Source organism: Chiloscyllium plagiosum, chromosome 3 (genome assembly GCF_004010195.1).
Source record: "Chiloscyllium plagiosum isolate BGI_BamShark_2017 chromosome 3, ASM401019v2, whole genome shotgun sequence".
In the NCBI taxonomy this organism is placed as follows: Eukaryota; Metazoa; Chordata; class Chondrichthyes; order Orectolobiformes; family Hemiscylliidae; genus Chiloscyllium; species Chiloscyllium plagiosum.
In genome coordinates, this window is record NC_057712.1 from 28,895,531 (window position 1) to 28,909,119 (window position 13,589).

The window sequence follows — 13,589 nt, forward strand, 5'->3', positions numbered from 1 at the left end:
TGTCCGGACTTGTCCGACCTGCCTAGCTCCTTCTCCACCTATCCACTCCACCCTCTCCTCCCTGACCTATCACCTTCATCTCCTCCCCCACTCACCTATTGTACTCTACGCTATTTTCTCCCCACCCTCACCCTCCTCTAGCTTATCTCGCCACGCTTCAGGCTCTCTGCCTTTATTCCTCATGAAGGGCTTTTGCCCGAAATGTCGATTTTGCTGCTCGTCGGATGCTGCCTGAATTGTTGTGCTCTTCCAGCACCACTGATCCAGAATTATTTCTCTGCCCAACTTCCATATTTTCATATATAGTACACGACAGCTGAATCATTCATAGACAATAAAAGTCAAATGACATAAACAGCACAGAAGTTCTTTACATTGTCCTATTAGTTTAAACAAACATCCTTTCTTGCATAAAGCTATCACATTATAGGCTATAACATTTTAATTGCCTGTAAGGATAGTGCCTGCAAACCTCTGATAAATGCATTAAACATCTATGGAAAGTCAGTTGTATGATGTCATAAATCATATTTCTGCCATCATTAGCTCCAATAAATATTATTGTTTTGATCTTTTTTTCATCCATACTACATCCTCATATGTTTTGTAATCAGTGAAGCTGACTAACTGAACTTTTGCTAGAGTTGCAAGTTTTGAGAAGGTTTGTAGCTCAGGTTGAGGTTCGGCCTGTAAATTTGCTCACTGAGCTGGAAGGTTTGTTTTCAGATGATTCATCACCATGCTAGGTAACATCATCAGTGAACCCCCGGTGAAGCGTTGGTGTTAGGTCCTGCTTTCTATTTATGCGTCTTGGTCTCTTAAGGTGGGTGATATTATTTCTCATTCTTTTTCTCAGAGGTTGGTAAATGGGGTCCAAATCGATGTATTTATTGATGGAGTTCCAGTTTGAATGCCAGGCCTTTAGGAATTCACATACATGTCTCTGTTTAGCCTGTCCTAGGATGGATGTGTTATCCCAGTCAAAGTGGTATCCTTCTTCATCTGTATGTAAGGATATTAGTGATAGTGAGTCATGTCTTTTGGTGGCTAGTTGGTGTTCGTGTATCCTGATGGCTAGTTTTCTGCCTGTCTGTCCAATGTAGTGTTTGTTTCACGGTATTTTGTAAATGACATTCATTTTGCTAGTTGTTTGTATCGGGTCCTTTAGGTTCATCAGCCGCTGTTTAAGTGTGTTGGTAGCTATGGATGCCAAAGGGTCTGAGTAGTCTGGTAGTCATTTCAGAGATGTCTTTGATATATGGTAATGTGGCTAGAATTTTTGGGCACGTTCTATCTGTTTGCTTGGGTTTGTTGTTTAGGAAATCAGCGGACTGTGTTTATTGGATACCCGTTCTTCCTGAATATGCTGTATTGCTATTTTTCTTCTACTGCTTGGAGTTCCTAGGTGCTGCAGTGTGTTATGGCGCGTTTAAATAATGTCCTGATGTAGCTCCGTTTGTGGGTGTTGGAATGATCGCTTCTGTAGTTAAGTATATGGTCTGTGTGTATTGTTTTTCCGTCGACGCTAGTTTGAGTTCTTCATTAACTGTTTGTTCTACTGTGACATTGAGGAAGGGAGTCAGTTGTGAATTTAATGCCAGTAAGGATATTGTTGTAGCTTTCCTTGAATTTCTTTCATTTTGTGATGACAAAGATGTCATCCACATAGCGGACCCAAAATTTGGGTTGGATAGTGGGGAGGGCTGTTTGTTTGAGTCTCTGCATTACTGCTTCTGCTAAGAAGCCTGACATTAGTGATCCTATGGGTGTTCCGTTGATTTGTTTGTAGGTCTTGTTATTGAAGCTAAGTAGGGTAGTGAAGCACAGGTCTACTAGCTTGAGTAATTTGCCCTTGCTGATAAAGTTGGTGCTGTTGATTTAGATCCCATTACACATCAAACAAACCTTCCAGCTCGGTGAGAAAACTTCCAACCTGTTGCTAGAATGATGGTTTTCCAAACCATTATACTGGAATGTGAAAAGGTGAAGGACTAATATTAGAATTTAGAGAATGAGAGGTGTAGAGATACAGAAAAATACTCAGTATACATTGGCTGTTGTGGCACAGGGGTAGAGCCCCTCTATCTGAGCCAGACCGCTTGCGTCCATGTCCTGCTTGTGTCAGAAAATGCCTGAACTCGTAGATTAAAACTATCCACAACCTGAAAATGGGTGGTTGATAACAATTGCAAACCGTAAACATCATGAGCAACCCAAAAATGTTGAATGAGTCAAACTAAGCCAAGCCAGCAACAAAATGCATTGAATTGGGAGGGTGGGGGTTTGGTAGTTCATACACAGAATGGAGACAAAAAGGTCACCGATGACCTTGCAAAATGTCTTCTAATTGGAAAATTAATTTCAATATAGATACCTGGAAAATGTGGCATTTTGATTTGAAGACCAACAAGACTCCATTTTGCTTGGATAGCAAGAGTCTAAATAGAGTTTTAGAGCAAAAGGATTTAAGTTACAGATGTTCAAATAACTAAAAACACCACCAGAATTTAGAAAGGCCATAAAAAGAACAAGCTAAGCATTTGGTTCACTCTCGGGGGCAGAATTGAAACCTATCTCCATATTACAAATGAGATATAAAATAATTGAAGGTTCTAAAGAGATTCATAACAGCAATATCTGGATTATGAGGTTAAAACCTTTGGGAATGAGACAATAGGGCAGGTTTATCTGCTGAAAAAGGAAGATTTGAAACATGACCTGGAAGGCATCTTTGAGCTAATGAGAGGGTCATAGCATAGATGTGGAAGCACAACCACATGAGTGAGGTACAGTCTCAATGTGAGTATCAGATTTAAAGGGAAGACGACAGTCATAAACTGATCAAAGTATTAAACTTCAACAAAAACTTATTCATATAGAGGAATTGCAGTGGCATGAAAAAGAAAAGCAGAAAAGTCAAAATTGCAATTTTGAATGGTGACACAATGTAATGAAACACTAATTTATGAATACATTTTGCACTGATTAACAAAAATCTGCATTGCTAATGGAGGGATTTGCACTGTTGTAGAGTCATACAGCATGGAATCAGACCCTTTGGCCCAATCAGTCCATGCCGACCATAATCCCAAACTCTCACCTTAAAAATGTGCCCCCTAGTCTTGAAATGCATCATAGTAGGGAAAAGCCAACTACCATTAACTCTAACTATACCCCTCATTATTTCATATATTTCTATAAGATCACCTCTCAATCTCCTATGCTCCAGTGAAAAAAGTCCCAGTCTAGTACCAGCCTCTCTTTATAACTCAAATCTTCCATATCCGACAACATCCTGGTAAATCTCTCACAAACCCTCTCCAGCTTGATAATTGGGACCTGAACTGGATACAGTATTCCAGAAAAGACTTCACCAATCTCCAGTACAACCTCACTTCCCAATTCCTAAACTCAAAGGACTTAGCGATGAAGGCAAGAGTACCAAATGCCTTTTTAATTACCCTGTCTATATGCAACACAAACTTCAAAAAATTATGTACCTGCACCCTAGGTCCCTCTGTTCTACACCACCACCCAATGCCCTACCATTAATTGTATAAGCTCTATCCTTGTTTGTTGTAACAAAATGCAATACATCATATTTATCCAGATTGAACTCCATCGACCATTTTTCATCGACTGACTTGAACAAGATTGCTTTGTAACCTGTATACTATGCCACCAAATTTGGTGTTATCCACAAATTTACTAACCATGCCTTCTTTACTCTCATCCAAACTGTTTATATAAATGACGAATGAGAGAAGAACCCAATACAATCGCTGTGGAACACCACTTGTGACGGCCTCCAGTCTGAAAAACAACCTTCCGTCACCAATTTGTTATTAAGCTATACTTTCTCTTTATCTCAGTTTTATGAGCCTCATGATGCATGATGGCCATACAACCCTGTCTCAACAATTAGCCAGTCCAAGCTTCGAATGTGTTAGCAGATTATTTTAACTGTAGAGAGCATTGCAAATGAGGGTGATGTTTCCATATAATGCAGATAGTTGTACTCGTCAGTTGTGGTCATTGAATAATAATCAGAGCCAAAGAACCTAACGATTTCTCTGATCAGTGGGTTGGGGATATGAGCATTATTTGTTATGGATCATGTTTGCTTCTGCAGCAACAGAATCCAGAGTTATCGACTGGATTACCAGAACAAGACCTTGTCAAAAAATTTCCCAATTACAACTTCAAATTTATTGGAAGCTGTGTTGTGAACACATGTATAACTATCAGACAGATATATGAGGCTACAGACAGAATATACTGTAATTGGGGTCCCATAGTGCATTTAAATTACCCTACCAGTGATTTAAATTCCTGGTTCCGCGCTTGCTATGAAGAGGCCATTATCAAGTAATAGGTTTATTATTGGTATTTCCTGGTCATCTTGTATATCCAACCTTAGGACACTACAGATTACCAAGTTAGAAAAATTTATTATAGGAAATTAATGCCACCTCTCAGAATTTATTCTTTACAGCTATCATTGTGTTCATCTGGAATATTGATTGCAGTAATTTTTTAAGAAAGTCACAAACCAATAAATTTTAATGCTATACAATGCACTTTTTGTATGACACTTCCATTTTGCTTGATATACTTGATAGACATCGACATAGGAGTACTTCATTTTGGAATTCAGGTGTATTTAAACTGCAACTCCCAGTGTGGGAAAAAAAACTGCTTCAGTTCAAGCAGCTTTTGGTTAGGTTGCTCAGTTTCTATCTGGATCAATAGCTTAACTATATTATCTAGGAGAGGTGTGTGTATTTACATGTACATGTATGAATACATAAATGCACATGTATACATGTCATACACTTTGACAAAAATTAAATATTTAGATGTATAATGCTCAAAGGCAAGTCCCAATTACATACATTCATGCCTGATAGCTTCAAGGATGCGCTGCTCTCTAATGGACTCTTTAGGCAGTTTGTCAACCAGATTTAACACTGCAATTATACTCCACTTGGTGTTAAAAGTAGTACAAAACTACCCACTTTGGAAGGATTTCAATAGCTTTCTATGTAAGAAAAAGGTCCAAGTCTGAATTTTAATTGCTTGGAACCGACATTAAACTTGTAGTGAAAATATACACATATAGATTTAAATATCAGTTTCTTCCCTCACCTGGACTTAATACTTGCATTACATAGATTAATAATTAAAAGGAGAAATTAATTTCAAAGGCAGTTGATACAGTCAAAACATTAGAAAGGGACAAAAGGAAAGATAACTCCATGCCCAGGTCATGGTGAAAGTCAAATATCTAAAAGTATTATTACAACAGATCAGATTATACAACTGAGATATGCGAAAAATAAGACATGAGAACTGTGAAGCAAACATATTGTTAAATGTAATTAGAACATTTATTTCACACTAACAGTTACACATATTAAGATCAAGTTGCATTTAGGAATTATTTTTTGGATATAAAATTAACACAGATCATGGAAGGTCGCAGAACAGAAGAAACTTTCTTTGCCAGAAAATAGTGGGCATGCTTAAAAGTCTTTCCACTCAAAATTTATAATGTATCCAATAATTTATTCAAAAAAGGAACAAACTACATTTTGGGAAAGAATGTTGATGGAGCACAAATAATTGACTTCTATTCAAATCTGCTGATTGGAATCTAACAATTTTGCTCGAGTGTGAAAATGAAAGGAATAGGCTGCAGAGTTTCTGCATTATTGAGGATGAGTGATATTGATAGAGAATTTTCTCCCTCAAAAGGTTAGTGTAAAATATCATCCATGACTGAATACATTAACATGATTTGTGGAGGAGTCAGGCACAAATAAACTTTTCTTAATTCAAGTTTTTAGGTTCTAAATTTTCTTGGTGATGGCTATCTTTGCAAGTGTTGATAATAGTGTAATTTAACCAATTTATAAGGCATTGTAATCAAGTAATACTGTAAGGAATCTGGAATGGTTATGTTTCCAATAAGCAGTCCAATTGAATCTATCTTGCATTTCTTAACTAGGTATCCAGCAATATTGATGCCCCTGGCCTACTCATTCAAGTCTGCGCATAACAATGGAGACTTATGTTCCATTATTGAATTTTGAAGGGATCATGTGGGATCAATGGGTGTTGTTTAGTTTATCACAAACAATGAAGGAGTGCAAATGCAGAAATCTGCCTTCATAATTAACTGGGAAGTAGAAAGGCATATGGCAGACTGCAACAATTTGTTAGAAGAATCCTTACCCTTTATTTTCAGTGACCAAGCCGCAAAGAATATTCATTTTTAAAAATATTAAATATACCACCCAAGTTGCAGTGAGGGTATTATATCACTAGTGCCATTTAGAGGCTTGCAGAAAACTTGGTGATTAATACCATGGTAATTAATTTTGAACAGTAATAAGGAAAGCTGTTAAGTAAAACATTTTTTGAGAAGATAGTCTATGTTAGATTAGCTGTTGTGGGAGGTTAAGGTGACATTGCATTTAGTATTACATTTTCCTTCTTAGATTAGTTACTGTAGATTTAAAATTTCAAATTAAATGTTAAGTCCCCAAACTATAAAATATTTTCCATGTCAAATTAACTTATAATAATATAATTAGCTGCTTTTTAAGGATGCTGATAGTCTTAAAAATACATCCTAGATAGTGACATTATGTTGCATATATACAAAGGGAGGTCAAATTTGTAAAATGCAAATAGTCTGTAGAAAGTCTCTCAATGTCCATCTATCCATGCAACGCTGCTGGTTTGTATATGGTTTCACTCAATTAAGTAATAATGCTAAACTTTTCTATGAGGTATTAAAAAAACAGAAATTGCATTAAATTGTGAACAGTTATGCTTGAGACAAATGGACCACTTGCAAAGGACTGGAGTTTTCCTCCTGTCTCTCACTCAAGGACATTGAAGCTTCACAGAATGTCATGCTGGAAGGAAATAATTTGCCCTTCAAGTCAGCATTAGTACTTTTCTTGTTAGCTTTCTTCCCACTCTTCAACTTAATCCTCAAGTAACAAGGGTATATGCATAATGTCCTGATAAACTTTAAATTCCAAAAACATAACAACTTTAGTTATTGATATCATATTTAACAAAAGTTCTAAATGGAACTTTGTTAATTAGCTCATCAAGAAATTAAATTACTCAAGTTTCTGCTCAGCAGCCATGTCAGTGCTGCCCTAAGCCAACTCTAAATGGCTGAAAAGGAATACATTTTCTGATTCCACCCTGCTCTCCTAATTGAAAATATTCTTGAGTTGGTGAGAAGAAAAGCCAACATTGAAAATGGGATTTGAACAGGATCCAGAGTAATTTATTAAGCTAAATCTGGGGTTTCAAGCGCAAAGTTATGGGAACAGAAACAAGGACTGATTCTTGTGTTCTTTTGGCCAAATCAAAATTGTGTTTATGGAGGGAATTCCCTGCCATGAAGCCAAGTGGGATTTTTCACTGTACCTTACCAAGCTCACCTCATTGAAGACCTCTCTTGCTCCGAAGACAATCCTTACACCTGACCCTTATTCTATCTTACCATGCGCTGTTTGTGAAACAAGGTGGCCTCAATGGATCTCCTCGAACTCACTGGTATCCCTTGCGGCTGTGCCATCTTTAAAAATCCATGGTGCATCCAGATAAGCAGTGTCAGTCTGGAGCCATCCTGCAACAATCCTGACATTTGCCCTGGACATGTCAGATGAGGGAAAATTGGCTCACTGCTGTTTGGGTAGAGACCTGGAGGGGACGTTGGATGGATGGTGCAGAGGCAAGACATCCTCTTCCACCAACACCAGCAGTGAAGGCAATGACACCAGACCATGCCAACCTGGTCTGAATTTGCCACCCAGTTTAAAGCAGTCTCAATCATCTTGGAGGACAATGGGAAAAAAAAGTCAATGGCTTTCTCCACTCCACCAGTGTAAGTCTCACCATCTTCTCTCCAATACATTACACTCATTCTATCTCTGGCATTGCACCCACCTCCCACCAAGGTTCATGTTCTACCACTTTCACTATTGCTTCATGCATCTTCCCTCACTTGCTGTCATTCTGACACCACCAAACCTACATGTTCTCTGCACTGCCAGTCACATGGGACACTTCCCAAACTGCTCCAAAAGTCATAGCTGTCCCACCCATTTTCACCTCCCTTAACACTTGCCTCTCATTCCAGGAGGAAAACAGCCCCCAAAATTTGATGGGCAGGCTTCAGCTCCTCACCACTTGCATGGGGAGCAATCGGGACTCTGGCGACCCTGAGTGGCTGACTGACCAACCATTTCCAAGCTCTGGACTGGTATCAGAAGCTGTCCTTGACTTAATATCTGGGATCTCCTGAACAAAGGTTATTCCCCCTTGACCTGACTGTGGCCTGCTGCCAATCATGACAAACTTCCAACCTTTGTGTTAAATGTCAAGCCAAGTTAGAATTAATGACAGCATTATATTGGGGTCTGACAGGGTGAAGACCAAAAAGCTGCACTAAAACAATGCAGAAGTGCTGTGTACTATGATAGCGAGCAAAGTATCTGGAGATGCAGTCTGGTCCAGTCCATGAGTTGGATGCGCGTTCCTGAATGCACAGCATCCTAACAGCAAATTACAGTGATTGTTGCCAATGAAGTTTGGGGTGCAGCATTGAAATACAAAAGCAGATTGAGGTGTGCCACAAGGCTTCTCAGAATCTGGTACACATTGGATGCCAATGCCTATGGTTGTGGGTACATTCCTGGTGCCCATGGAGATGCTCTGAAAAGTTAGTGACTAACATCTAACATGAACCAGCCTTTGGAGCAAACTGAATTAGCCAGATAGTCACTCTGGTTTCCATAATGTGTTTTCAATGTCAAAGTTGTTTGGTAAATTTGCTAAAATTAGAAAGCTGAATATTAATGAGGCAAGTTGGGCTATCAACTAGGTGTTTAACAATCAGTGAGCCCATTTAATTGACAACTCACTGAGGCCTAGTAAGAATCTTACTACATTACTCATAAAAACTATAAAGGAGGAGCAAGATGCTCCTGATGCTGAGATGGACCTCAACAGACTTCTTGCTTGATTCTGCCACCAACCTCACCATTATCCACTTCGTTCAGACTCCTGTAAGTCTGACTGAAGGGCAATTAATTGTTTTTTTTTTAATGGACACCATCCTTTAGAGGAGGAATATGATCCACATTTTCAAAATAATGAGAATTCTTGCAGATAAGAACAGATCAAATAAACATAGGTTTACAATGACTAAACCTCAAAAGATAAAACAAGACTAGGATAAATTTCCTCCTTGAAATACAGTGAAATAGCACAGCACACTACTTTCACTTAAAGAGCTGGAATATACATCAAGTTGGAATTTGAGGATAGATGTTAATGTTGATCTCTCTCGGCAGCTGTAACATCATATCCTGCACTCAGTTTTGTTATTCTCATGCACTAGTATAATACAATCTGCCTGTAAAATATGTAAGACCACACTTTTCACTGTACCTTGATACACGTGACAGTGATAAATTAAATCAAAGATATACATAGGGGCTTTATGTCTGTTGTTTCTGTGGACAACAGCAGTTGGGGTTGAACAAATGTACAAATGGATGCAAATCCTGGAGTCCGAGTTGGACATTACTTTGGGATCAGGAAATATTTTTCAACCTAAATTTCAGAGTTCAGGAAATACACTAAGGCCTGTATTTCCCCCATTACAGCTTGAAAGCTACATTCAAGACAATATGAAGAGTGAAATGGTGCAGATCCAGCAGAATGCAGTACAAAACCACACAGCAACCATGTTAGAAATTGGAACAAATCTACTCACTCGGACAGCTGAACAAACCCGTAAATTAACAGATGTGGAAGCACAGGTAAGGATTATTGGTCTTTACAAATGACCTAGATTTACAGAAATACAACTTTTTGCTGCATTTGCATGCTAAGATTTAGCTGAAAACAACTCCTCAGTGAAGTCAGGGAGTTTCCTTCTTTAACAATGTGCATTTTATTCACTCATAGGAAGGTTTGTTAGATTTACTTGGAAAGATGCTTCCTTCCTCCATGTGAACATCTGACTCCCACTCAAAATCTTACTAAGATCTGATAAACATTATTTTTAGATCATAAGATATAGGAGGAGAAATTAGGCCATTTGTCTCATCAAGTTTGCTCCACCATTCAATCATGGCTAATAGGTTTTTCAACTCCATTTTCTTGCTTTCTCCCAGAACTTTTGATCCCTTTGGCAATCAACAACTTATTTATCTCTGTTTCAAATATACTCAATGACCTGACCTTCACAGCCTTCTGAGGCAATGACTTCCACAGATCCACCAATCTCCTTGTCTCCGTTGCAAAAGATCTTCCCTTTACTCTAAGGCTGTGCCCTCAGTTCTCGTCTCTCCTGCCAATGAGTCCTCAAATGTTCCTCATACATTAAGCCTTTCATTCCTGTGATCATTCGCGTGAACCTCCTCTGGACCTGCTCCAGGGGCAATACCTCCTTCCTGAGGTATGGGGCCCAAAATTGCTCACAATGCTTTAAATGTAGTCTGATCAGAGTCTTATAAAGCTTCAGAAGTACATCCCTTTTTTAAATATTAGAGTCCTCTTGAGATGAGCGATAACGTTGTATTTGCCTGCCTAACTACTGACTCAACTGGCAAGTTTACCTCAAGAGAAACCTGGGCTAAGACTCCTAAGGCCTTTTGTACTTCAGATTTCTGAATTTTCTCCCCATTTAGAAAATAGCCCCTGCCTCTATTCTTCCTACCAATGTGCATGACCTTACACTTTCCGACATTGTACTTCATCTGCCACTTCTTTGTCCACTCTCCTAACCAAAGTCTTTCTGCAACCTCCCTACCTCCTCAATACTACCTACCCATCCACCTATCTTTGTATCAACTGCAAGCTTAGCCAGAATGCCCTCAGTTCCTTCATCTTGATCATGAATATATGAAGTGAAAAGTTGTGGTTGCAACACTGAGCATTGTGGAACAGCACAAGTCACCTGCTTCCATCCTGAGAAGGACCCTTTAATGTCCATTCTCTGCCTCTGCCAGACAGCCAATCTTCTATCCATGCTAGCACCTTGCCTCCAATACCATGGGCCCTTATCTTACTCTGTAGCCTCCTGTGCGGATCTTATCAAAGACCTTCTGGAAGTCTAGATAGATAACATTCATTGGCTCTCCATGGTGTAGCCTGCTCATTACCTCCTCAAAAGAATTCTAACAGATTTGTCAGATTTTTAATTTAATCATGAGATATAAAATATTAAAGCCACATGTTTTATTCAGAAAGAAAGGGCATGGTTGAAAACTCTTTCTTCTTTAATTGTGACACAACTTTTTCCACAAAATTCCACACAATTTATTCAAATCAAGTCAAGGTGGTCATTACAGAAAATCAAATAGACACTATCCTTTCATGTAATAGGCAGAATAGGATGTTACACTAAATTCAAACCTACTTACAACACAAAAAGAAACCTGGATGTTCATTTCCAGCCATTGCAATGGAAAGTAGGAACAAGACAATTTGGTAAGCCTAATTTTAAGCGCAAAATGAACTGAAATCGGACGCAACAAATGAGCTTCTCTTTGTGCACTTTTCACTGAATGGATATTTAACAGTAACAAAATACATATTTCAGTTGAGACAAAAATACCCCAACCCCAATATCGAACTAAATTCAAAATGTGCAACTTGCATCATTTCCCCACCCCCTCGTCCTGAGAAAAACTGGTGATTTCAAAGGTTTCTTGAAAATAAAGACAATTCATCAATAAAGTGATATGCAGATTCTTCAGGTTTCACAAGATAAATTAATCCTATTAAAATTGATGCTTCTAAAGAATTTACTTTGGATATCCTTTCATTTTTCATCAACAATTGAGTCCAGAAGTCAAATGACGAAGTAAAGGCAATGACTATGTAAATAAAGAAGTTCAAAAGACGTTCACACTGTATTAATCAGCAGAGGATACAATATGATCTTAATTTCAACACTAACTGTTACTTACTGTTCCTCTCATCTGGAAAACCAAAGTGCAACATTCGGTTAGAGGCTTAATTGACAACACATGGAGATTAACCAAACTACCGATCTCTAAGGGAAATAACATTTTTGCAGATGAACCTGATTAGCTGTAAGTGTGAAATTAAGTGGACATGAATTTAATGATGTGCTCAATTAAACGTGGCTAATATGTGATAAATACTGCAGTACTCTATTCATTTCCGGGTGTATTAAAATCTGAACAAAAGAGGAAAATACATATGTATACCCGAGGTTATGCTAACAAGCAAACAGTATAACAATCATGGTATCATTGAGAATAAATACACTACCTTCAAACCTGAGTAAAACAGGTAGATGTGAAACTCATCTATGAGAACTCGGACTCAAAGCATAAATAAAAACAAGACATAACAAGAGCTAAAGAGGGGGATTCATAACAAGTAATGTAGCAAGTTAAATCAGGCAGTAATTTTATTTATGTAAAAAAACACACACACAAGCTTTATAAACCAAGTTTTATCTTTCCAATACTGTACTACAATCTGTAAAAACAAGAGGTACTGGTAGGGTAGGAACTAAGTCTTGAAGAATGGAGATTAATCAGAGGCTTCGGACAGTTAAAATGAGCTTTCCCTAATTCCTTTAAAGAATGTGAAAGGAATCATAAGACCATTTGAAGCAGAAGCAGGAGCAGGAACAGGCCTTTCAGCTCCAGGAGTTGGTACCTTCTTTTTAAATTGTGTCTCCTCATTCTAGATTCTGAGGGAAACATTCCTGTTAAGCTCCCTCAGAATCTTATTTGTTCAGACTACATTGTCATGCCCCTTCAGTCATATTTTCTTTGAAGAAAAAAATGCATATAAGATCATAGTTTATCAGATGGTGGCCTCAACTTTTTTACCCACTCCTCAAAACCTCCTAGCCTCTTGTAAATCAACAATCTTTCTAATTCACTGGCTCAGTGTTCACTGCTTTTTGTGCAAGAGTTCCAACAACCTTCTGAAGAGAAGGAATTTCTCATGTCTTAAGTGAGAGGTCCCTTATCTTTAAACTGTGTCCCCTCGTTATAGATTCTGAGAGGAAACATCCTCATCAAGCCCCTTTAGAATCTTAGTTGTTCAAACTACACAGTGTCACACCCTTTCAGTCATATCTTTCTTGAAGGTAAACATGTATTTTGTTTCTCTTTTGAACCTATCTTTGTATTGTTTTTCATTTTTTGCCTAATTACTCTACCTGTAGTTCTTTTCTATTCTTGTCCCTTGTTCTTGCTTTGTCCACACAGTCTCTACTCATTCTCATGCTGAACTTCTTTTTAAACCAAGGCAAAAAATCCAGCTATTTTGATTGAAAAGTGGATTCTGATGTTATTGCATTTTGTTGCTGATTATATCACTTAGTTGATCATATTACTGAAAATGTTTCCCTTCCTACCTCTAAATGTATGAAATGCCATTAGGATTTTACTCAGGATTTGTATTGATTATAAGTTGTAGCTGAAGACATCTGTTCCATATGTAAACTAATGGACTAAATATCGACTGCTCTGCTTAAAATGAACACATTTCTTGGCATG

The 13,589-nt window shown here is 38.1% G+C and overlaps 2 protein-coding genes across 4 annotated transcripts in view; one reads left to right on the plus strand and one right to left on the minus strand.

Annotated features, from left to right (window-relative positions):
* mcph1 (microcephalin 1) overlaps positions 1–13,589 on the minus strand; it is a 323,112-nt gene that overhangs the window by 102,601 nt on the left and 206,922 nt on the right. The window lies entirely within an intron of this gene.
* The window catches only part of LOC122541993 (angiopoietin-2-like), an 85,781-nt gene that overhangs the window by 20,297 nt on the left and 51,895 nt on the right, over positions 1–13,589 (plus strand). For both annotated transcript variants that reach the window (XM_043679289.1, XM_043679296.1), the window contains exon 2: positions 9,702–9,857. In XM_043679289.1, the coding sequence (XP_043535224.1) occupies positions 9,702–9,857 (156 nt within the window). The remainder of the gene's footprint in view (positions 1–9,701; positions 9,858–13,589) is intronic.